Source organism: Symsagittifera roscoffensis, chromosome 6 (assembly GCF_963678635.1).
Source record: "Symsagittifera roscoffensis chromosome 6, txSymRosc1.1, whole genome shotgun sequence".
Classification (NCBI taxonomy): Eukaryota; Metazoa; Xenacoelomorpha; order Acoela; family Convolutidae; genus Symsagittifera; species Symsagittifera roscoffensis.
In genome coordinates this window covers 18,820,628-18,846,406 of record NC_087067.1, presented here as the reverse complement: position 1 = coordinate 18,846,406, position 25,779 = coordinate 18,820,628, and the positions used below count along the sequence as shown (strand labels likewise).

At 40.5% G+C, this 25,779-nt stretch overlaps 2 protein-coding genes across 3 annotated transcripts in view; both read right to left on the bottom strand.

Moving 5' to 3' along the window:
• The window catches only part of LOC134848550 (sorting nexin-13-like), a 227,590-nt gene that overhangs the window by 68,647 nt on the left and 133,164 nt on the right, over window positions 1–25,779 (bottom strand). The gene's annotated exons all lie outside the window — the stretch shown is intronic.
• LOC134847671 (sodium/potassium-transporting ATPase subunit alpha-1-like) overlaps window positions 1–25,779 on the bottom strand; it is an 87,577-nt gene that overhangs the window by 728 nt on the left and 61,070 nt on the right. Inside the window, exons 2-6 of one of the 2 annotated variants that reach the window (XM_063864833.1) lie at window positions 12,025–12,682; window positions 8,933–9,598; window positions 6,451–6,656; window positions 5,950–6,316; window positions 4,657–5,760 (exon numbers count right to left, since the gene is read on the bottom strand). In XM_063864833.1, the coding sequence (XP_063720903.1) occupies window positions 4,657–5,760; window positions 5,950–6,316; window positions 6,451–6,656; window positions 8,933–9,598; window positions 12,025–12,682 (3,001 nt within the window). Of the gene's footprint in view, window positions 1–4,656; window positions 5,761–5,949; window positions 6,317–6,450; window positions 6,657–8,932; window positions 9,599–12,024; window positions 12,790–25,779 lie in introns of those variants that run through there. The other variant, XM_063864834.1, reaches the window with a different exon arrangement.

The window sequence follows — 25,779 nt, the reverse complement described above, 5'->3', positions numbered from 1 at the left end:
GTCAACAAAGTCGAGCACACACAAGTTGATACGAAAAAACAATGATTATATGAAAGCAATCATTAAGTGTAAAGTCCCAACTGAGACTACAATGAAAAACACTTGCACTTGCAACTAAAATGAAAGCTGCTTACAGTGCAAGAAAAATCAGTAATGTAACAACTAAGTCGACAACCTTTGAGCAGACACCACTTCAGACTAAAAAAAAATAATTTTATGGAAAAAAAAATCAAATATTTCAAGTTCTCCCCTGATACTAGAATGGACAACACTTGCGCATGCAATGAAAGTTCCTTACAGAACAAGCAAAATCCGTGATGTGACAACTAAGCTGACAAACTGGAGCAAACAAGTGAAAGTCCCACAATCCAATTTTAACTAATTTTTTTTCTCGATTGCATACAAAAGGAAAAAAAACAAGAACCGGCCGAGACGCAAACCCAAGACCTTAGGATGCAAAGACGACGACGTTACCCCGAGGCCAATTGGAAAGGAACCTGAAAAAAGTTAGCGTTCAATGCCAAGCGATACCGCAAAAACAGCATTGCAAGTTAGTAGACAGGAAAGGAAAGAAGAGCCACAAAGTCCAAAGAAAACGAAAATTTTTTGGAGAAACCACAATTAAAAAAAACTTCAAAGAATTGTCTGGACTGATGTTTTATTTGCGTAAAAAACGTCCAGAAAAACAATCGATAGCATTTAATTAAAATTCAAAAACACTTATCGAGCGAAAATATTAATGTTGTCATGAAAATTTTTTAAGTATATATTCTATAGGGAGATTTTTACTATTTTGTGCAGTCCGGGGGGAAATCACGCAAAATATTTTTCACTCCAACGACCCAAACTTAGGCTAGCAAGTCGATAAAACTTGAGCCGAAATCATTTGAACGGAAAAAAAAATAAGAAAGAAAATATACGAAGTCAAGGTTAATAGAATTGCAAATTGCAGGAGTAAACGAAAACATAACACACAGTTGAAGCTGAGCTTCGCACCACTTGCGATACGTTACACAAAAGCCGCTAAGTCGAAAAAAAAATGGAAAATTTCGAACTAGATCTACCGATAAGACTAGGTTTGAAACAACAAGTCAAGACAATAGAATGTGAAACTAGCATCGAAAGAAAACGTATCACGCGGTAACAAAACCGGAAACACCTTAGTAGAAACCCTTTAGACGAAAAAAAAACAAAAAAAATATCAAGTCCTCCACACCCTCAAATAAACAAACAAACAAAAAAAAACACAAACTTTATTCACGCGTCAAATGAAGCAAAATGCGGCCACTATGCCGATATAATATCGGCCGAAACCTATTAAGCCAAAAAAAACAAGACTTCTAAAAATTACTTAAGTCCCCTCACCCTCAAAACACATACACAGCTCGTGAAACGACGCAATCTGTGGCGACAAAACCTATGCAAAATAGGCCAAAATCTATCAAGCCTAAATTTTAGGACTAATAAGAAGTTATTACGTCCCCTCGCCCTCAAAACATTAACACGCACACACACACACTTTTTTCGCCCATCGAAAGGCACAATATGCGGCCATTAAACTGATACAATATAGGTCAAAATTTATCAGCCGAAAATAAAGACAAACAAAATTTTTGCCATGAAAAACTTGAACTATAAATTCTATTAAGATTTTCAGCCTTTTGTGCGATCTAAAGATGAACAAAAAAATTAGGTTTCTCTTGAAACCATGCGAAATTAGGCCACTAAGCAGATATAGAATAGGCCTGAGCCTAATAAGTAAAAAAAAGGACCAAAAAGAAAAAGTAAAATTTTAACACATCGAGTTCGAAAAATCACAATCAACATAAAAAGTAAATTTCAAAAAGGACAGATGTTTAAAAACAAACAAACTAAAGCATGCTTAATAGTTGGAACCGAGAGGAATAGGATGATTTGCAAAAAGGAGTCCAGAAGTGAGTCCTTTGGAAAAAGTTGTTTACGGGAAAAAGTCTAGTACCCGAATGCAAAACTCTTGCTATCGCAAGGGTAAAAAGAAACTACAATGAAAACTGCAACAGCAAAAAAATTCTAAGATGTGGCAAGTAAGCCGACAAAACATAGGCAGACAAATAATAAGCTGCCATTTTTTTAAAACGAAACATTTCAAAATACTCGAAACCGAAAGAAAGTTTTCTGCGACACCTGAGCCGACAAAAATTAGCAACAGACACGAAACTAAAAAAATTCGAAAATTCTCAATTTCGACAAAAATCGGTTCCGACTGAAATCGAACTTCTGGGATTTGCCGTCTCAATCATGGGTGCTACCACTTCACTAAATGAACAGAACACTCCTTGAATTTATATAAAAAACAACTCTTACAACTTTTTACTTAACAGCATGATAACAAAATCAAATAAGGATAGCCGGCACAGATTAGCACAGAATGTTCCGACCATAGTCTAAACTAAACTTTTTTAAATTAGTATCATTTTTTCGGTGTGGTTTTAAAAAAATCTGAGCGAAAAAATAGAAATTAGGCATATTCGACAGTCATAGACAAACTCGCTAATTGGAAAACAGTTTTCATAGTAAGTAAAAAAACGAAAGAAAATCGTTTAAAAAATTAATAATTTCACAGATTTTTTCTAACTTTTTTGATTAATTTTTTTTTAATTTCTGAAAACTTTGATTCTCAAAACGACGCGAAAGAACCCCAAAACTTAACTTTGCTCAATTAAAACAAAAAATTCACGACTTGAATTAAGTTTAAATTAGCCATTTTAAGCCAGCATGCTAACCTTAATAGCTGGAATCTATACCAAAAATCAAGAACTTGCAAACCGGTTTTCTCGAGAAAATTTTTTTGGAATTTTTAAATGTCGTTCGAATCACGACTGAAAGGGCTTTAATATGATATATACATTTCTACCCAATCCAATGATTGATTGTGGAATCCTGATTTTGCATGGAAAGAAAAAAAAACACCCGAATACAAAGTTCCTCCCCATTTTCAATGGTCGGAACAATAAAAAAAAATCTGATCGATTGAAGGAAAAAACGAGCGAAGGGTTGCTTCGAATTTGACTTCGATAGAATGATACAAGCCATTATACAATTTTTCACTGAGCTTCAAGTCTACCATAGCCCGATTAATTTGAGCTGGAAAAATTGTTCTAAATGAATGGTAAAAGAAGCCTGATTGCGCAAAATTTACTACTGATTTTGCGAAAGTAATCACAACAGCTGCTAGATTGATTGTGGTACCTTATTTTGCGTGGAAAACAAAAAGAAAAGTATTAAACACATCCGAATACAAGTTTCCTACGCAATTGTCAAATGATCGAAACAATAGCAAAAAAATAAGCAAAACTTCTTTACCTGCCCAACACCGGAACACACTGAAACGTTTTTTAATTCAGGTTAAAAAAAGTGCCCAAATTTTAGGCAATTTTGTTGCTGCGGTAACTAAGCCGACAAAAAAAGCAGACAAACAGAAGTCCGACAAAGATATTTTGAATCGCAGACAATTTTCCGCTAACAAAAAAAGGTCCTGCCCGGATTCGAACCACTGACATTTGACTTTATAGCCAGGTGCGTTACCTCTTCGCCACATGCGCTAAACAACGTGTGACTTTTCATTTCATATGAACCAAAAGTAAAGTGATTCAGGTGATTCTGTTGAACTGGTTGTTAACCCGAAAAAAAGTCATATTCAGCTAATCGCAAGCTTAAAAAAAATAAATCAATGAGAAAACAGGATCAATGGGTAAACTTTTTTATTCGGCTGGGAAATCTGAATAATAAAGACCTCTTTCGAAACAAGAAGTCGATGAAGTTTTTCGTGACCTACACACTTTTTCTGTTCGATAATCGAGTTTGGCTTCCGTTGAACAAAGGAAGTGAAATGAACATAAAAAGAAATCAAAAGTCAACCACGAAAAAGTAAATTTCAGCCTGAACAAATTTTAGTAGGACTTTTCGTGAAAATAGATTAAAAAATCATCACGACCTGTATGAGAGTCTGAACTATGTTGATCGAGTGTTAAAAATTCGGATAAACTATAAAATTTGGACTGCCACTATCATATATTAAATGTTTAACTGAGTTTGTATAGGACATTATTATGACCAAATTAGCTTGCCTAATTGTTTCGACTTTCGATTAACCAGAAGAATATATATGCCTGTAGTTTTTTTATTCAGAGATTTGTTGAGTGAGGATCGAACATAGAAGCAAGATTATCCCAAGGAAGTGCACCACACACCATCCTGAATGCAGTTTGAGCCATGGTAAACTGCGCGTTTAACACTTTGAAGACGTCATCTATGATACTGAAAGCGTTATGCGGATTATTATCCCGCAAACAAAATTGTTTTGAAATGAAATCAGGAAAGCTAATGGCCGTATTATTTCCTTGTACGACTCAAACTCTTTGATATTGGCAGTCCAAAATTTATAGTTGATGAAGATTTTCTGCACCAAAAACTATTGGAGACCAGAACAGGGCAGTCGGAACATTCAGGGCTTTTCCCTGATGAAAAGTTTTCTTGTTTCAATTTGGAACTATTATGAGTCCAGGATAATTTCCGAAGCCTTATTTTGATCGCTGGAAAAAATCCGACCTAAATGACTAAACAAAAAAGAATAAGGAAGCCTTAATCGCAATCCCATCATTTAAAAGAATCACTCACCAAAAACAGGCCCACTGAAAAACCCCTGAGAAATCATCGTTACACAGAAGTTTGTGACAAGCACACTTGAGTGCCAGAATCCATTTATGAAGCTGACAAAGAACATCTGTCTCCCAGCAAACCTTTCCAGGCGTCGATTTCGTGGCTTCTGGCTCAACAATTTTCCTTCTGGTCGCTCGCACAGTATACAGTACGCTGGCATTGTAAACACAATCCAATCCAGGATTAAAAACGTTGTGAAGTCTATCAGTTCTGGTGATCGCAAAACTATGTAGAAAAAATAGGACATCATTTGCGGTACCTTGCCTATGATCATAAATGAGGTCATTTTCTTCATGTTATCAAACATACTCCTACTTAACTCAATTGCCTGGACTATCGCTGCTAAACCACAAAGCAACTCTTTCTCCGAAGAGGTCTTTGGTGGAGGTCTGAGCGTCATAGGCGTTTCTGGATCGCCGAAATGTTTCTTGTCTTTACTTCCTCCACTCATATCAGCCAGCGCTTTATCAGAAGTCCCCTTCAGTTTCCTCTCGGCCGAAACTTTTTCTTCCCCCACCTCTCGTATCAAAACGTCAGCACACGCGCGAGTTATCATGGGAGCTCCAAACGTTGCGAACCCAATGTCGGCACGTTTCAACACCTGCGAATCCGCAAACGTACTTCCTGTTACACCGGTTACATGTCCCAAGCCTTGCAGTAATTTCACAATTTTAAACTTATTCTCAGGTGATGCTCTTGCAATTACGATCTCCTGTAAATTCTTGACAAGCGACTCCATAATAGGTCTGGCGCCCTCATATTGTTTGTATTTACTCTTCTTGTCTTTTTTCAGCTTAGTCGCGAAGAAGTTGTCGAAATCTTGGAAGAACTTTATGTCGTTTCCTGTCATGACCATACTGACATACTCTCTCGAAGTCGCAGAGTTGACTAACTTACCTCGTCCTTCCAGTATTTTTTCCAGCTCAGTGTTTTCTGCGTCTCTGCGTTGACTGATCACTAAGTCCTGGGGCTTGATTTTGTTATCCATTTTATTGTACATAACGTTGGTTGTGATCAGACCTGCTTTTCGCGCAAATTTTTCAGCGGTTTCTTTGTCGTCACCTAAAAACCATAAGCAATTCAATTAAAGGCAAGGAATGAATTTGACTTGGTGTTTTTTTGAGTTTGATTAATAAGGTTAGTAATTACGACCTTACTTTTTCAGCAGTATATTTTAATTTTTCTCTCGAAAACAGTATATCATAAATAATCATTCTGAAACCCAATGAGAATAAGGGGATGTTAACTCACTTGTAACAATAACCGTCTTAATTCCAGCATGCTTGCAAGTTTTCACCAGTTTATCAGCCCCGTCTGCTATATTCTGTTTGAAGGATATCATCCCTATAAAGCAGAATCCCTCTCGAGGAACTTGCGTTTTTCCATCCATAGCTGCCCTGATGTCGTAGAAATTGTGATTCGCCTTGAACCTGTCCGCGTCCAGGACTCGTCTCGCTAGAGCGATAACTGTTTCCTCGCCACTGACGAACGTCTTATGCGCACTGATTAATTTCTCTTTATCGGATTTCAACAGTCGACGAACTTGGATGACACCTTTCTTCTTAGTTGAAGATTCCATTATTTGAGTGCACATGTTCAGAACACTTTCAAAGCCTCCCTGCAACGAAAAAAAATTATACAAACAACGGAATTTCCTTAAAATGCACCAAACAAATTTATTACTAAACAAAATCTAAACAACGAGATGACGCTTTGAAAACTAAAATCACCACGCCTCCAAAAAATACTTACTTTAATTTGTGCGACGAATGCGTACTTGCTCTCGCCTGACTTTAAATAACTGATCGAGTACTGGACAAATGCACTGTTTAGTGGCTCGTAGTACTTCCTGGCAATGGCTAAAGCGTCAATGTGTTTCCTGTCTTCGAAATTGGCGTAGAAAAAATCGGTGATGGCCAGGTCAGAATGGTCTACTTTGTTCATTGAGTTGTCGTCGTCTGGAACAAAAAAGATTATTTTAATCAAACGAAGACAAAATTATGTAAAATCACAGATAAATATGGGCTCGTAGGACTATTGCCGTGACTACCAAAACGGCTTGAAATAAAAAAGACAAGGAAAATTTTTTGGTTAATGAATTTCAGAGCAAAGAATGCACACTCGCATATTAAATGTTCAATTTTACACAGAAGCGAAGGGGAACTTAGCACTATTTTCGAAACCACACAAACATAGCATTGTTGGTCAAAACAGAAAAAAAAATGTCTGGATTATTGTTCATTTTGAAACAAAAAAACGTCCAGAAACAAGACAGGAACATGTAGCAACTCAGCTAATAAAAAAATGTGCAAAATCCAGTTGTGGCAGAATGTCGTGAAATTGAATTTTTACGCACTATTTTTCGGAAATTACACAGAGGGACGAATCGGAGCTTCGCGCCACGTGCTATGCCACAAAATTAGCATTCCAAGCTTGTAGAAAGGAAAGGAAAACCACAAAGTCAAGAAAAAAACGTAAAAAATTGGCATAAAGTTTCCTGGAATGATGATCTATTTGTGGAAAACAAGTTTAGAAACACAATCCACGGCGTTTAATGAAAGTTCACAAACAACTATTTCGTTTACAACAACATTTCGGTAAATTCCCGTAGAATTAAAATTAAAATTACTTTAGGAAACTTTAAACAATGCACTCTTTTCTAAGATTTTAAGCTTTCTCTGCGATCCGGAAAGAAGCTTAAAAGTAATGCTTCCCTTTAAACCACCAGAAATTAGGTCACTCAGCCAAAAAAAAATATGAGCCTTTTAGCAAATTAAAAACTTTTAGCAAAAAAAACTAACACTACGATGCCAGGTGTAGAAAAATTACAAAATGCAGGGTAAATCAAAACACTAAAATCAACTACAAAAAATTGGGTACAGCAAAAAAACAACTCTAAGATGTGGCAATTAAAGCCGCCTTAAAATAAGCAGACAAATAATAGACAGACAATTCTCTGGAAAACTGAATATTTCCATTTGAAAAAACTTCCTGGTCCGATTCGAACCCATGACCTTTGCTACTACAGGCGTATTCAATATCTCCAGACAAAGTGTGCCGCAGAAGCTTAGAAATCATTATCTAACAAGTTACCAAGTGATTCTGTGAAGCAAGTTGTCAACCCGAAAAAATCTCTGATTTGATTTAATAACGCTTGCTTCGAAACTCTCGAATTTCGAAGAAAAAAATAGACGTCCATAAAGCTCTTCGAATTTACAAAGCAATTTATCATTGAGGCACTTTTGATAAAAATTAACCAAATTTAAGTAAACTGGATCAATAAATAAAAATTTTATTTCGCAGGGAAATCTGGAAATTAAATTCTGCTTCGATACTAGAAGTCGATCAAGTTTTTCGACACCCTTTCACTTTTGATGTTCAAAAGTGGATTTTGCCTTCCTTTTAACAAAGGAAACGAACAAAATTTTAAAAGAAATCAAAATCCAAGCCGGCACAAATTTTAAGATTTTTCGTGGAAAAAAACCATCGCGACCTATATAACAGTCTGAACTATTTTCATCTACTTTTAAAAAATCAGATTCCGTAAATTTAAAAAATTACAGTAATAAATTAAAAACGCTTTCAACAACACTTAAAAATAGTAATAGCTAAAAATCAGTGATGGAGCAACTAATCTCACAAAACATAAGCAGACAAACAATAGGGCCGACATTTTGTTAGGAACGGAATAATTCTCGTTCAAAAAAACGGGTCATGGCGGACAAGCTTTTAAGTCAACAAACGCCAAGCTATAAATGATTCAACCGATTTTGTTAAACTAGTTGTTAACCCGAGAAAGTCTATATTGCGCTTTGATAAGCGTTAAAATTCATGAATGGGCTTCTATACTATTTTTCGAGAAATAGGAAAATTCATCAAGGATTTTTAGGTTGCGCAAATTGGTCTTCGAAATGTCGTGACACTATAAAAATCTTATTTAACCAAAATGTATGCTCCGCAAGCATTCTTGTGAAAAAAAAAACAGGGCAAAAATGACATTTTTACAAGGTTTTTATTGTACAAAAACGCGTTTTTTCGGCGCGCGCATCCCTTCAAATTCAGTGCATACCGGCGCCTAAGGTCCCGTTAGAAAATCGTTAGTGTCATTCAGCCATAAGTATGTTAAATCTTTCCGAATTCTGCAAATTCGCCCTTGACCTTATGGTTCTACAATCTAGTTTGAAAATTTACGATGGAAGACATTTCATAGAAATCGAGCTTATTTATCAATTACCTTTTTTACCCAGACGGGAAATCAGCACAGAACTACATAGCACCGATATCTCTCTCATCTGCTTGTAAACATGATTTCGCTTCTCAGGTACAATTGCTCCCGCTCCCCCTCGCCTCACGTTGATATAGCCTCGATCATAGTACAGGTGGGTGACGTGACAACTTGAATGAGTCAGCACTTCTGATTTGTCCAGCACTAGAGCGGTCATGCATGCTAAGCTATCGAAAGCAAAGACGTTCTTCATTAAAATGTTCGCTCTTTGTTTCAACACTGCTTTGGTTTTACTTAATGCAATTGCAAATAGCACAAATATGCTCGTTGGTATACAGCCTAACGTGTGTCCAATGAGGTATTTAAAAACAATTTCTAATGGGTACTTCATGGCTATAATTGCTAGCAGTAAAATTGCTCCTGGGAACAGCACAATAGCGATGATAGAATGGCTGAAGTGACGGATTTCGTCGTTGAAGTTTCCGAATCTTTGCTTTTGGCCAAGAAACAAAGTATGAGCCGTCCTTCCGAAAACAGTTTTGTCCCCCGTTCTCAGAACCACCGCCTTCACCACTGTCCCCTGCAGTAAGACTGTGCCCTGCAGAAGAGAGTTTTCACTCAAAATGGGGTTGTAATGAGTAATTGAGGTTGACTTGGTGAACTGCTCTGTGTCGCCTGAAATTATATCAATCTTCAATCGATGATTTCCAAAAAAAAAACTATTTTTCATACAATAGCGTATTTAGCAGGAAGATAGGCGCAGACACCCCATCCCAAAATGTTCCGTCATTTCAATCAAACGCTGCACACCTCTCCCTCCCTCCCTCCCCGAGTAAAACTTCAAGATAGTCATTTTTTACTGAGCGCCCAAAAAAAACTCCCGCCGATATCTATAGAATTTCAAGTCAGAATGAGTTCTTCACAAAACCTGATTTTAAAATCCAAATCTTACAGAGACAAAGTGACAATAACCTATCATGAAAACCTCCGAGCGGTAAGTATGCAGAAAAAACCAGGATAAACAGTGATCAAGGGGAGCGGAAGGGCATAAGCCCCACCCCCCCTCCAGGATTCGACCCCATGCCAACCCAAAGGGTCCTCCTTTGTACTATTTTGAGGTATCCATTTCTGGCTAACTGACCCTAATATTTTTCTAAAGGCCCCACTATATACTAATTTTAAGGGGGTGCGCGCGCCGAGAAAACGCGATATTTTGGTCAAATTTTTCAAATAAGTTTCTAAAACGCCTGTTTTGGCCTGTTTTTTTTCCAAAATTTTGCCTTCGGCGCAGAAATTTTAGCCAAAACAAAACAGGGTCTTGGTAGTGCTTTGGGAGAGCCTCAGAAAATCAATTTGGTCAACCTAAGAAAAAGGTCGACAACATATTCAAAATCCTCGATCCGCCCCCTGACAGTGATAGAAAAAAATAGTCCAAACAAAATAAGATAAGACAAAAAATTACACAAAATGCTGGCAAAAAAATTGTCTTACATTGTATTTTTTTCGCTATGAGAAAGGTTTGGTAGTAATAAAAAAGAAAGTTGTAAAAAAACACTATACAAAACGTGAAAAAAAAACATTAAATTTAAGAAACAAACAGCGAAAATGATTTTAAATTAATTTTAAATGCAAAAAAATCTCAAAAAATACGAGCAAAATATTAACACAGAGGCAAAGCTTCGTTTCGCAAAAACTATTGAGCGATGATAAGCATTTCTATAAAGTGCATTACGAAAAATTAGAAATAAGCCTCAAACTAGTAAAAACTCGGCCCCGTCTGAGATTCCAACCAGCGACCTAGAGATTAAGATCCTCAAACACTAACCACTCAGCCACGAACGCTTAAAATACATCAAACTCTAGCCACAAACAAAGCAGAGAACCGATGCTACAGTGAAATTATAAAATAAGTGAACACTTTTAATGCAAACTTATTATTTTCCTCGAGCTAGCTTAGAAAAAAGAAGGTTCGCAATAATACACTAAGCTGATCCCTACTGAAATACAAATTTAATGATAATTTGTGATCTGATAGCAAATATGGCCTCCTAGAAGCGAGTCTCCTGCTAAAAAAAATTATCGTTCAACAAAAACAATTAGGCTATACAGCACTTAAAGGCCCAATATAAATATATTGACGAAAAAACTGAATTAAAATTAAGAACAGCAGACCCTTCTAGAAGTAACGAGTAAAATATCAGAACAAAGCTTTTTTGAAAAGAGGAATTTTAATGAAGATCGGACAAGTGATTTAAAATTTTCAAACATATCTCGTCAGAGTTAAATCAACATAAAAAACGAATGCAAACATAGCTAGGGTTATTAAAAAAACGGGTAAATAAGCCGACACTTAATGAGCTGAAAAGCAGCAAAAATATTTTCAAAAAATCATACAAAAAGATTTGCGCCCGCCGGCTAAAATGCAAGCCCTATACAGGCAAAACAATTAAGCCGCATTGTAAAATTACCATGTCAAACTATTTACCATTACCTTTTGCAATACCCTTTCTTATCGCATGGGTAAAGATCTAGACATGAAGAAAAAAAAATTGGGTGAATATCGATGAACGATAATTCTAGGCAAACATGCCTGGCAAAACCATTGAATTTTAATTTGGCAACGGAATAAAAGCAACAATTTACGAAGCGGAAACAAAGCCACGAATCTTTGGCCAGACACCAGTTCAGCCGAAAAAAAAAAGATTTTATAAATTGCGTTTTCATTCCCCCTGAAACTACAAAGAAGAACATTTGCATTTACCCTCGAACTTGCTTACAGCACAAGAAAAATCTGTGATGCGACAGCTAAGCAGGCCAAACTCGAGCAGAAACACGAAAGTCCGATAATTCAATTTTTACTGAAAACAAAAATTTCAATTTCATACTTCCCTACTTTTACACACTGAAAAAAGGACCTTCCGGGACTCGAACCCATAACCTTTGGTGCAAAGGTGACCGTGTTATCTCTAGAGAAGAAACAAGAAAAAGTTGCTTAAGTGAAAAAAGTCTAGTTCCCAATTACAAGACACTTGCTTTCGCAAGTGTTAATTTCAAATTGATCCCTGCCCTGTCATTTATAACGAGTTTTCAAAGTCTATTACCTGCAAATGCCGCCATCGAAACGTAGAGATCGCTGTTTACTTCGAGAATTCTCATGTCCGCTGGAATGATCAGATTGTGTTTTATATCTGGGCATCTCAAATTTGTCACTATATCTCCGGGTAGCAAGGACCTGGCGTCAATTTGTTGAGTTTTACCTTCTCTGCATACCATAATCGGCCGATAGGTTGTCATTTTGAACCTCTTGGCAGCTGCTGATTGATGATATGGAACCAGAGTTAGTATCAAGGCGTTGATTATTATGAGAAAACTTGTGACAAACGGTAGATAATAATACGCTGCTGGTACTCGTATCGCATGAAAATGAATCCAGTCAGCTGAGGGCGCCAAAGAGTCCCAAATTCCTATGGTGTTCGCGAAGAATAGGGTAAATGTCACAATCCACAATCCTGTCTGTATACCGCCTACGCAATTTGAGTAAAACAAAACAAATTGAGAGCAAGGTCTTGGCTTCACAAATTCATTGTTACCGTATTTTTCATATGCTCTTCTAAGCCTAGTATAAGACAGACCGTCGTTCAGATCAGTCGACAATGCTTCCCGAAGCTGCGGAAGCGGCATAAGATGGTACTCATCTTGTACAGGTCGACATAGGTCATTCAGGCCGCTGATTCTAGGTTTGTTAATTGGTGTTGTCATCTGTTAAATCGAAATCCAATTTTAATAGATATGTATTATTGCAAAGTCAATGAAATCTTAATAAGATGAAAAAGATCTTTAGTCCAGTACACAAACAAAATCAAGAAAATGAAAATCCTTTCTAATAAAGCCAGGCATTAATTGAAGTCATGAGTTAAGTTCATGACATGCTGCAAATGTAGAGAGAAATACCGCAAATTTGTAGTAGTTAGAACATAGTTGAAAGATGCCCGAGGGCGGCTCTTTTGCCCGAGGACATCTTCAACTATGTTCTAACTGTTGAAGAGTATGTCTTTGCTCTTTCTGAGGGGAAAGATGCCAGAAAATTGTGAAAGAGTCCGGAAAAGTGCGCGAAACTATGCAATTGATTTCTTTTTTCATTCATGCGTTCTAATATTTCATTTTTAATTCATGCCTTTTCGTGAAAGAGCGAAAACATACTCTTCAAGATCAAACTTGACAACCTTGTTTTTGCCTTAGCGAAATAAAAAAACGATTTAACTTCTAATTCATAATCAGTTTAATGTTTGTAAATCATAAGATATCATGGTGAACGAAGTTTCTACTCTAGTACTTTATTATTTAAAGCCCTAAGAATTTCATTATTTAAGGAATTAATAGATAAGGGTACAGGAAGTCGAGATGGTTGCAAGTCAAGTCAACCAGATAGAGAAAATTAACACCTGCACAGAAAAAAACTGATTCTAGAAACGGCTGTTAAGACAACAAAACCCGTGATGTTGACTCAAAAATGGAATTTTCAGCCGATCACAACCAATTTAATTTTCTAGTGCACAGTCGGTTCTTTCAATGCTTTATTAATACTTATAGCTCTTTTTAGCTGCAACACATCACAGGCACCATACAGGACCCACTATTTAGTGTTTACCCTCCTCAAGATAACCGGAGAAATAAAACAAGACTCCAGGTTCTCAAATTTCATTTCCGAACTCGCATCGCATCACCTGCATAACAACACAAGCGTAGCACTGCAAAAAGGCGAAGAGAAAATGATACCGAAGACAAAATAGGCTAAATAAATTGATTAAACATAAAAAGAGCCCGGAAAAGTGCGCGAAACTGTGCAAATGATTTCTTTTTTCATTCATGCGTTCTAATATTTCATTTTTCATTCAAGCCTTGTCGTGAAAGAACATGTGTGAAAGAGCAAAAACATACTCTTCCAGATCAAACCTTGTTTTTGCCTCAGCGAGATAAATATTTTTTTCAAGACTCCAAAGAGCAAGGTCTATTTGTCAATGAAATCTTACAAAATATTTCTTTTTTGTAAGATTTTTTTGTAACATTCGTCTACTGCAGTCACACATGAGGCTTAAGAAAAATAGGCCCTATAACCACTGGCTCAAGGGTCAGGGACACCATCTCTTGTGTTTTTCTACCTCAAGAACGGTCGGAGCCAGTTCGGTTCGCTTGTGACATGAGACTACGACCCGTTACAGCTTAAAGGCTACTACTAAAATATCCCCCCACTCTAGAATTAGAAACGTCCCCATACTTAGGTGTGACATTCGACCGGAATGGCCAAAATGCAATTTATGCAGGATTCGAATTTTGAGCAGGAAGCCTTCCGAGTTGATGATTTCGAAGGATTAGCGACGTTATTGGAACGTTTAGCCAAACGGTGAGGGCTAGAATATTCTAGTATTTTAAATTTTCAAAAATTCGAATGATGACGTCACATTTCTGAGAAATGCTGAAACGGCCATTTTAACAAAAAAGCGAGTAAAAAAACAGAACAACTTTATCTGCGATTGCGAACAGAACGAAAATCGAGATTGAAGAAAAACGACAACGAACTACAATAGCAGAGAACGTTCCAAGTTGCAACTATTGTGCTGCTACAATAGTTGCAAGGCCGTTGCCAACAACGGTGAAGGGTGAGAACCAGCCTTCCGGATTAGCAAGAAATCAAGAGTAAGGAGCTTGATTTGGCGGATTCAAGAATCCGGAAGGGTCTCGGGACGGAAACTTTTATTAACTCACATAAACTTTTAGCATCCTGTCATGTCCTGACTTGAATTTAACTGATATTTTGATTAGTTTTGACAAGGATGAGGTGCTAGGAGTTGGGGGAAAGGGTTGATCCATCTTCGATGGAGATGATGATTTTTATCTACTGAACAAAAACCATAGTAATATAATAAGTAGTAGCCCTGTTTTTAGGAGTGACCTCGTGGTCTGGGGATACAGAGACCCAGCCATGAGCTCACTAATTTCGCATGTAATTCAGTTAATTTGAGCGTTCTGGTCGAAGCCGGAGAACAGTAACGTTTTTGTCAGCCTGATGTAAGAAAGACCACCGAAAAGTACTGGCTTGGTAGAGACGGTGAAAAACATGCAAAGCTCTGTTTAGACGCTAGCCAGTCGTCTTAAGACTTAGTTTTGTTATCCGTCGATATGTATCTTCCGGGCGAATGTTACATGTATGTTTTTATGGCGCTCCTGGGTGTTATTCTTTCGTAACATCATGACCGACGGAACCGTTAACGAGCACTCCGCGCCGAGCGGATGCTCACATTAACGCCCTTAATAGGCCTAAACTGCCGGGGCGGAAGGGTAGTTCGGAACGCGGAAGCCCTCCGGATTGCCGTGAATAGTTTTTTAACCTAGTTAAGACCGAAAATTCATGAACCAGGAAGGGTGGGGGGAATCGCGAACCCCTCGTCCCCTGAGTGGTTTGTGACCAAAAACATTTAAAGATATAAGTAAAACCAAACAAAAAGTAGTATAGTACCCAAGAAAAACAAAAAACATAAAAAATTACCGAAAAAACCAAAAACAGTAAAAAAGTAGAAAATCAGTAGAAATCATCCCCCCAGACAAGATGTGATTCAACCCCCCCGTTTGTTGTTGATAGATATATTGTTGTTACAGGCATTTATATCAGTCAGGATCGTTACGATCAATTTTGAGGCCCGTTTGTGAGGCTTGTACTGTAGGGTTATTTGAGCATTTAAGCACGTTAATGATAAATTGCGCTCAATCCGGAAGGGTCAGCTGATTTGCGCTCAATTCGGAAGGGTCTTGGGTGAAGACCGATCCGGCAAGCAGTTCAAGGAGCAACAAGAAGGGGCTCAACGACAACAACAATCGACTGTTGGGTATCGTTAACAAGTTTTGTATCCCTTTTGGTACAAAAAGTAAGATAGTAATCTGTGGGGGGCTCGACAGTGCTGCACTGTAGTGACCCTTCACCGAACTGCGAATATCCGAGTTAAGCACCTTAATTCGGATAATAAACAAACCCGGAGGGGTATAGTATTACTAATATTATTATTCATATAGCCTATATTAATAGTCATATATCGTTTTTCAGTGAAAAACAACGAAAACAGACCGGTTTTTAGGGTCAAAATAGCGATATTTTGATCCCCCCACAAGTCGCGATTTTTGAGATATCGATATTTTTTGAAACGGAAAAAAGCGCTAAGTTAGTGTGTTACATCGTAACTGCACTACTGTAATAAGTAGAACCGGTTAACTTTAGTTCGGAAGTGGTTGGAACTAGTTTGGTACCAAAAACCAAATTTTCCCAATTTTTGATAGTAAGAAAAACTAAAAATTTAGAAAATTTTTTGAAATTTTTGAGGTAGGACAGTAAAAATAGTTGTTCGGACAACCTCCACTAGTGAATCTACAAGTCTTAAAATCCGCTACCCGAAAGCCTTCCGGGTTGCAGAGAAATCGAACATAACGTGTTTGATTTGGTGGATTCATCAATCGGAGGGGTCCAGGTAGCATAGTTTTTCGCAAATTTTTTCTACAATAGCGTTTTAGATCGGGTCTTTTGCATTGAACTAGAAGAGTATAGGCCTTTTGAGCTCGGATCAATATTTTGAGGTCGAAAGGACCAGATTTGCGGAAAAAGTTAGGCGGAACCTATAAGAGAGAAAATTTTTTGAGTTCAAAAAAAAAGACGTTTTGGTTAATAACTTTGGAACTACTGATCATATCGAGTTGATCTTGGTACCAATAGATCAGAAAATAGCTGAGCTTACTAATAGGATCAGAAATTTTTCGGAAAAGCGAGCGAGAAAATTTTTTGAGATTGTTTTTAGCAAATTACACAAATCCGGAGGGGTACACCCTTCACGTTTTATAAATTTTTCTGAAAAACCCTTATACCTCTACCAAAAGTTGATAGCGATTGAACTAAGTAACTTAGGACAGTTCTAGACAAAGAGGGAGGGCTGAAGGCACAAGACAACCATAATACAGTCGAAATTAGGCAAGTGATAAGACCCTTCACCGTTAGTGTGAATTGTCAAATAAGTGCCTTAACTTCAACCCGGAGGGGTCTAGGAAAGGAACCTATACCCTTCCCAGTTAATTCAAACAGCATAAAAGCAACGCAGAACGTATCCGGAGGGGTATAAGCTGAAATTAAGAAAACTACGGAAAGCTACTTTGACAGAGCTAAGGGCTCCCAATCCGGAGGGGTCGAAATTTTTCAAAGTCAGAGGGGTCCGAATCCGGAGGGGTCTACTTTCCACAAAACCGGAGGGGTCCGAATCCGGAAGGGTCTTATAGTTGCTAATTCGGAGGGGTCCAAATCCGGAGGGGTCCATATTCTGACAGTCCGGAAGGGTCCTATTTGTGCCAATCCGGAGGGGTATTATTTTATTAAGGACTTAGGTAAACGAAAGAAAGACTAAAAAGCGAGAGGTATTAGGTTATTAATACACAGGCTAGGTATCAGTGACTGCACTGGTAACTTGCTCTCAAAAAAGAACCAGACTAATACAAAACAGGTCCGAACTCGGATATTCGCGACACTAAGTCTAAATTAAAAAGAGCGTGACTCATTGGTGTGGATTGAAACATAATACGTTTTTGGGAAAAGTGACTGCCCTGAGGATTTTAGTAGGTCTAGCTCGGGCAGTCCGAAGGCAGATAGGTAACACAGTACTCGGTGGGTGCAATAGACGCCCACTTGAGAAAATTACTGCCTTCAAAGTTTTGTCTGTTTGGTGCAGCACCAAGCAGGGAAAGCTTTTTCTTTAAAAGACAGGTTCGACTATTGTACTGCGACCGACTAAGAGTACAAGACACATACGTTTTTTTTATATATACATTCATATTGTGTCAATATATATTTTTTTTGTTTTTTTTTTATTTTAAATCAACCTAAACTGTGCTTGATTGGGTAGTGAGTACACTATCTTTTAAAATTGACTGATAACATCATATTGTGCTAGTTTCCAGATCTCTGGACCGATAATCGGTCAGTGTGAATAAATTTTATACAAACTGTACTCTTACAACATACAGGGATTCGTGGTCACTATTTAGTAGAATCTGGTGAAATTTATTGTGTTGTGTCATTATTATTGTTAATAAAACTATAAGGTCTCTAGCAATTGAGTCAAGAGTGGGCATAGGAAAGTGACAAATAAAGAATGAGTTTAGACAAGTCAAGGATACCAAAACGAGGTAATAGCTCTAGGAAATTCATACCTGAGAAGCAAAGAAAAACGATGACCGATCCTTTTGTGGATTGGATCAAGCGATCCCGGTCTGACAAAAGGGGGACGGTTTCAGGCAGAATGGTTGAAACGAGAAGTCAAAAGACCTCAGAAGAGCGAAGAGAACTGTTAGAAGTGGAGGTCAATACTGACCATACCATGAATGACAACCAGGAAGTAAATGAACTGGAAGGGAGAGGCAGAAGGCTGGCGAGTGAATCTACCCCGGTAGAACAAGGCCATGATTTTGCCACTTCCACCGGGACATTGGATCGAGAGGAGATGTCGGAACTGTCCGACATCTCAACTGAAGTAACGGCAACTAGAAGATCTCCGACAGACAACACTATGATGGCAGGCGGAACGGGGAAACAAACAACGTCATCATCATTCTCAGAAAGAATGAAGAACACCTTCGGAAACATCTTTCCATTCAGCATGGGAGGAGGAGCAGGAAATGACGGTGAATCCCAGGAGGAAGAGGATGAAGAGGAGCAAGGGGACTTTGGATCTCAGGTCAGCCTCAACAGTTCGATCCAGGAGAACGAGGCATACGTCGGAAGAGAGACTGGAACCATGGATAAATTTGGTGTAGTGACAACGATAGGCAAAGAGGCAAACACGCCGGGCCAGTCGAAGGACTTCACGATTAGGACAAGTTCGGAGCCACAACTTGAAGAGAGTAGAACCAGAGGGCTTGGCAACGCGTTAGCGGATCCTGAAATAAATAATGATAAAACGTCAAGACAGAGAGTCAAGGCCCGGATCTTTACCAGCACGAAGCTACCTGGGACCGACAGAGTTACACCACCACTAGTGACGCCGCTCATGGATAACGGGGCAGCACTAGAGGAAGCCTTAAACAACATAGTGGGCAGTTTAGGAGAACAAAATGAACAGATGTCGATAAGGATGAGTGAACTGGAAAGAGCAGTTCACATTGAAAGAGAAAGTCTGCGGGAAGAAATAAACCGCAACAGACAAGAAGTTGGCAGAAGCGAAAAACGCTTGAAAGAAAGAACGGACGAACATATGACGAGGAACTTGTCGCGAATGACAAGAGAGGCGGAACAGAGGGAGTTACGCTTAAGAGCCGACATGGAGAAGTTAAGAATTCAGCAAGAGCAGTCTCTTGGGTCTCTTGACACAAAGATAGACGCGATGATGGAGAGGCGAACGCAGGCTATCATGGATAGGTTGGACGGGCTACTAAGCAGCAAGAGTGGACCAGAAGAAGGAGAGCCGAACTCGGGAGGTCCCAGCAGGGAACCGAGGGTGAACTTCAATGAACATCAAAGGAGGAAGACAAATGGATCCACTAGAGGCAGGGGCAGTTCATCAGGCTATGCCACAAGGGGTAATACAGCATGGGGCCCGAACAGTAGAGCAAGTTCAACGGGGAACAGACAAACCTCGAACGAACGACCAACGCAAAGCACACATGCGACCGGGAGAAGCGATTCTGGCAACATGGGGCATACAAGCCCGAGGAGGAGTCACATGGGCCAAGCGGGAAACGCTCACGGTGATTCGGATTGCAGGGATGCACCGCACACAGAGCCTTTGACAAGGTGTGAGGACACTCAGGCGGGACACTCAAGGGATGCTACGGCAATGGCCACAGCATTTGAACCCCTGAACAGGTCTTTGGAGACATTCCTGACGCGGTTATCTAGAACCAATGAACGCAGTGAAAAGTCCAGAAGAGTCTTTAAGAAGCCAAGATGCTACAAGGACGAATCTGATGGCTGTATTGATACCTGGATAGAGGTAATGAAGCTGCATTTCGAGGAAGAGGACTTGTCGGAGAGACAGGAATGCAGCGCGCTCACCAGCAACTTAGAAGGGACAGCCCTGAACTGTGTCATGGCTAAGAAACAGTATCAACGTGACACTGCTGAGAAAATCTTCGAAATCTTGTTAAACCGTTTCGGATCAGGGGTGCAGGGGCACCAGGCGATGATGCGCTTCGAGAAACGGAGGCAACGAGAAGATGAAACAATAGACAAGTTTCTCGATGATTTGGAAATGCTGAGAAGACGCAGCCAACCGGATGAGTCAAACCGAAGGATGAACCTGGCCGTAGCCTCAAAATTCATCGATGGTGTGAAAAATGATGAACTTCGTACGATGCTAGCAACGCATTACACACCACTATCAACTAATGCGCCAACACCGGAGGAGTTGAGGCTCAAATCAAAAGAGTATCTTTTGTTGAAACCTCCTTCGAGATCTGGATATTGCAAGAACAATTATGGCAATTTTAACAACGGACCAGCTAACCAAGGGAACAATTGGTACAAACCGAGGGATGATATGGACAAGAGACGTTCTTGTGCTAATTGCAGTTCAACAGACCATCATGTGTCAGCAACAAACAAGGCATGAAAGCAATAGGCTTTAGCCTCGAGGACGAAGATGCGTCAGAGTTGGATCATGAGGATTTCATGAGAGGAGTAATTGCGAAATTTGGCCCGAGGTGTTTCTTTTGTAACTTGGAAGGTCATTTTAAATCAGATTGTCCGCAATTCTGGGATGCAGTGGCAGACATCAAGCATCCAAGGCATGAAGAAGCTTTGTCAGGAGTGAAAGCAAGCAAGGCTCGACTTTTGAGCGAAGCAGAGGCACGCAGGAAGGACAAACCTCAAGAGCTGGCGGCAAAGAAAATGCAAGCAGTAACAGAAGAGGCACGTGTACCGGAACCAGCAACTGCGGCCGATGACTTCAAGATCGATTATAAGGCAGCCGCAAAGGATGCTTTAAATAGAGTACAGCAGGAATTGGTGACGAAAGAGATCGAACAAAAAGTGAAACTTGAACTGGAAAATGAAAAGCGTCAGGAGCAACTGAATACCTTCGAGGCAACGGAGTTCGAAGAGACGAAAACACCAAGCAGTTTAGATATGAAACTTAAAGTGATCTCCGGTAAGAGGTTCGGCATGGCGCCGCAGGGAAAGAAGATACAGTCGATAATCTCAGTGGCTGGACACCAGGTAATAAAAAATTTGAGTGAACCATCAGAGTTCACTTTAATGCATTTGGACACATATGCAGATTATCTGAGGCAGGTGGAGCCACGCACTGAGTCGAGAGCTGTGCGAGCACTACTAACGACGGGTGGCCCTCGCATGAAGAAACTTCATGGACGCTACTTGGAGGTCTATGGGCCGTATCAAATAATGCTGAACGTGGATGGAATCAGCATCTACACCAGGACTTACATAACAACAGATGATAACCAAATGGGGCAGATCTATTTGGGTGAAGAGGAACTCAAAGTCCGCAGGATAGGCCATGACGCCATGATGGAACAAGACGCGGTACATATTGGATATGAAGCAGATGTGACAGCACACCTGCTTGACACCAACGGAACAAAAATCGGAGTCACAGGGCTTCTGGACACAGGCGCGGTGGTGAGTGTGATGCCGATAAAAACCTGGGAGAGAATGGGCTTCACGCGGTAAGATTTGATTCCTACGAATCTCCGACTAGCCGCTGCAAATCGAGGAGCTATCTACGTAGCTGGAAGAACACCGGTGACGGTCCTTCACATGGGAGGACGGAACCTTTGGATGAGCTTCCTGGTGGTAGAGAATCTGGACGACGCCGACCAATTCATCTTGGGCAGAGATTTTGTCAGGAATTTTGACGTGATGATTGACTTGAACAACGGTCTAATACGGATTAGAAACCCGGAACGAAAGTATGTTAAGAGACCCATTAATAGGATAATAACAGATGAAAATAAGGTACCAGTTTTTTTGGATAGAAAAGTAAAGTTACAACCAGGACAAGCTGTAGTAGCGATTTTTAGAATGAGAAATTTAAATTCGTTAAGTGATAGTAAACAGGTTTGCTTAGTACCGAATCCAAATAGTCAGAGTTCGGTGATTTTAGGCCGGAGCTTCTCGGTAACGCGAAACGGACTGTGTGTCAGTGTGTTGTTGAACACACTGGACACCACGGTTTCAATCCAGCGTGGAAAGAAGCTTGGTTACGCATTGCCGATGAGGACCGACTATGAAGAGACACAAAACTTGAAGAAATATAGTGTGAAAGACTGTCCTTATCATGCCAATAAAGATAAAATTTTAAAGAGGATTGATGAATTAAAATCTATTCGTAAATTGTTTTCAATGAAATCCGAAACGGACGACGGCTTATCAAGCTGCTCGAATTTTCCGGAACGCCCCTCGTCATATGAACTAGATTCTGACAAACCGGTTTTGCCAGAAATAGAGCATTTAAAAGGAAAAATAGGTGAGGGAGATTTTGAAAAATTGCGGGACCTCCTAGATCGGAATGCCGAAGTATTTTCAAAACATAAGGCGGACATCGGTTGCTGTAATTTCGTCGAACACGAAATCGAACTAGAAGAGGGCGCCGTTCCCCATAGGGAAGGCGCAAGGCGAATGACGCCACATAAATCGGAAGCGTGCCGAGCGGAAATAGAAATGTTGCTTGAATACGACATGATAGAACCCTCGAAATCACCATGGGCTTGCGGAGTAGTAATGGCGAAAAAGAAAGGGGGGCAGCTTAGATTTTGTTGCGACTTTCGTTACTTGAACGCGGTAACGATTAAAGATGCGTACCCGATACCGCGAATAGACGAGAGCCTATCCAAACTTGGTGATGCAAAGTTCTTCACCACATTGGACTTGGGTTCTGCCTTCTGGCAGGTTCCTCTGCGAAAGAAGGACAGGGAGAAAACCGGATTCGCGTGCGAATTGGGGTTGTACCAGTGGAAGAGGATGCCCTTCGGCTTGTGCAATGCAACAGCAACTTTTCAAAGGCTGATGGCTCAGGCTTTGACAGGAGTGACCAAAAAGTACGGGAATCTCTTGATGTGCTACGTGGATGACGTAGTCATAGCGACACCGACCCTGGAGGATCACATTGACCGGCTCGATGAGGTCTTCGGATGTATGAAAAGAGCAGGCTTGAAATGCAAACCATCGAAATGTGAAATCCTTAGGGATTCGATCAAGTACCTGGGAAGAATGGTGGACAGGCATGGTGTGAGGCCAGATCCGGAAGCAGTAGAGGCTGTGCTGACATGGAAAGCTCCTAGAACGGACACACAGCTCATGAGCTTCCTAGGGTTTGCCAATTACTACCGTGAATTCATTAAAGGATATGCGGACAAGGTGTATCCGATGCAGAAGCTGATGCGCAACAAAGGGAAGAAATTCGAATGGAACGATGAGGCACAAGTTGCTTTCGAGAACATAAAGCGGGAACTGTGCGAAGCGCCAGTGCTGGGCATGCCTACAGAAAAGGGCATGTATGTTCTCGACACAGACGCATCGGTGGTGGCCATCTCAGGAATCTTGCATCAAGAGCAAGAATGGAACGGAAGAACGGTTCTCCGTCCCATTGCATACGGCAGCAAGGTCTTGAGTGACACAGAGATGAAATATGGCGCACCGAAAGCAGAAATGTTTGCAGTAGTCACCTTCGTGGAAAAGTACCGTGCATACTTGGGGAGCGCTCCCTTCAAGTTACGCGTGGACAACAGAGCGTTATCCTGGTTGAAGACCTACTCGATGGATCAGAGTTATATTGGTAGATGGATAGTAAGATTGGATGGCTACCATATGATAATCGAACATAGGATGCGTGATAAACATCAGAATGCTGACAGTCTCAGCAAGAAAACTGAGTTCTATGAAAGATTGGAACAGAAGCAGGCCAATCAGGCGGAAGTAAAGGAGGGATTCTCGTTTCTGGATAAAGAAACTTATGAAGCGCTTCCCATAACGAGATGGTTGGATAAGTCGGGACATCCAATTCCGGGGCATCCTGAGTTACCTGTAGAGAAAGCAGCCGAGATAAAGATCCTGTCAAGGGAGGACCCGGTCCCCTTGGATTTGTTGCTGCGCTCGAACCTGGTCCAGCAAGAACTCTCTCGCATAAATATAAACAGCCTCTCATTATTGGATAAAACGGTGCAAGTCACACCACAAGTGATGCGGATACTGGGTGGATTGTTAGAAAGAGAAGTGACCAGAGATGACCCCGAGTGGACAGCAGCAGTGGCATCGCTAACAGTCAGTGAGAAAGTGAAGATCATGCCGTCCAGACAACAGCACGAAGAGAACAAGAGGGATTGTAGGACAATAGTTCAGCAACTAGTATCCTCAATACCCCAGGAGATTTTAACCAGTACTTCTTACGGACAGAAAGGACGGGAGAGCGGCAAGCAAAAGAAAACTGTCACCTTTGTAGACCGGGAAAAAGAGGGTGAAGAGGTAGAACAAAATCTGCTGCAAGACTATTTGTCCGGGAGAAGGATGAGGAGAAAAACCAGCGATCACAAGATCAACACCCGGGACAAGGAAATTTGTCCGGGGAGTCCGAGATAGACGAGAAAATTCCTGATGAGAAACAGGACCTAGAGAACAAAGTTTTGTCCGGGGAGTTCAGATGGATGCGAAGGAAATACGGACATGATCTGGAGGAGCGTGCAGTCTCCAGCACAACACCTTCGACGGATGATAAGTCAGAAAGCTCGAGAATGAACACCTATTCAGACAGGGATTCGACCTCGGGATCAGAGCTGTCAGAACTGGCGATACACACGCTACTAGTGGAAACTCGGGCGAGAAACCTGAACAGAGAGGTGTACCAGGATCCTGACAGTGATCGCTACCTAATACCAAGCGAAAGAGTCTTTGACAACGCAGCGGATGACTTAGAAACGATAGCGGTATCGAAACGTTCGATAAGCCTGTTGCCGCAGAAAGAGGTAGTCAGGACTGATCTTCAGCCGTTTCAACAAGAAACACAACCGTTGGCGAAGATTTGGTGCGTTAAGATGGAAGAAGACACACATCAGCCCAACGAGCTGAACAGTCAGATGAGAGTCATGAAGACGTACTTGAAGGCGAGATACAGACTCTCGGACCTTCTAAGGGCGCAGAGAAACGATCGCATGACAAGCAACCTAAAAAGGTGGATAGAAAACGGTGCACCTGACAAAGGTGATCTGGAAGAAGACAGCTATAGAATCCTGAGACAATACTTCATGCAGAAGGAGGGGAGATTATATCTGAACAAGGACGGGATCGTGGCTTGCAGGAGAAGAGAAGAAGACAAGGTCTTATACAAATATAACGCGATAGTGTTGCCGCAACTCTATCAGACAGAACTATTATTCAGGTCGCATGATCAGATGGGCCATCAAGGGATCGACAAAGTGTATCAGAGGATCCTGAAGCGCTTTGAGTGGCCTGGGATGAAAAAGGCATGCGAGAAATGGGTGACAGCATGTCTGTCATGCCAACAGGTCAAGGATCCTAGGAAGTTGCGATTTCCTTTACAATCAATTGAGTCGTCTGAATTCAACGAGGTGGTGCAGATAGATCACCAGAAGATATGCATGACAGACAGCGGTTACAACCAAGTCTTGGTCATGATAGATCACTTCACGAAGTATGCAGAGGCCGTGCCCTGCATAACTGCCTCGGCGGAAGAGACATGCGACCACCTGATCAATACGTGGATAGCAAGACACGGATGTCCAATGACGTTTCAATCGGACAATGGAACGGCTTTCGTAGGCGAGCTTACGAAAGAGCTTATGAGACGGTCACAAGTCGCTCA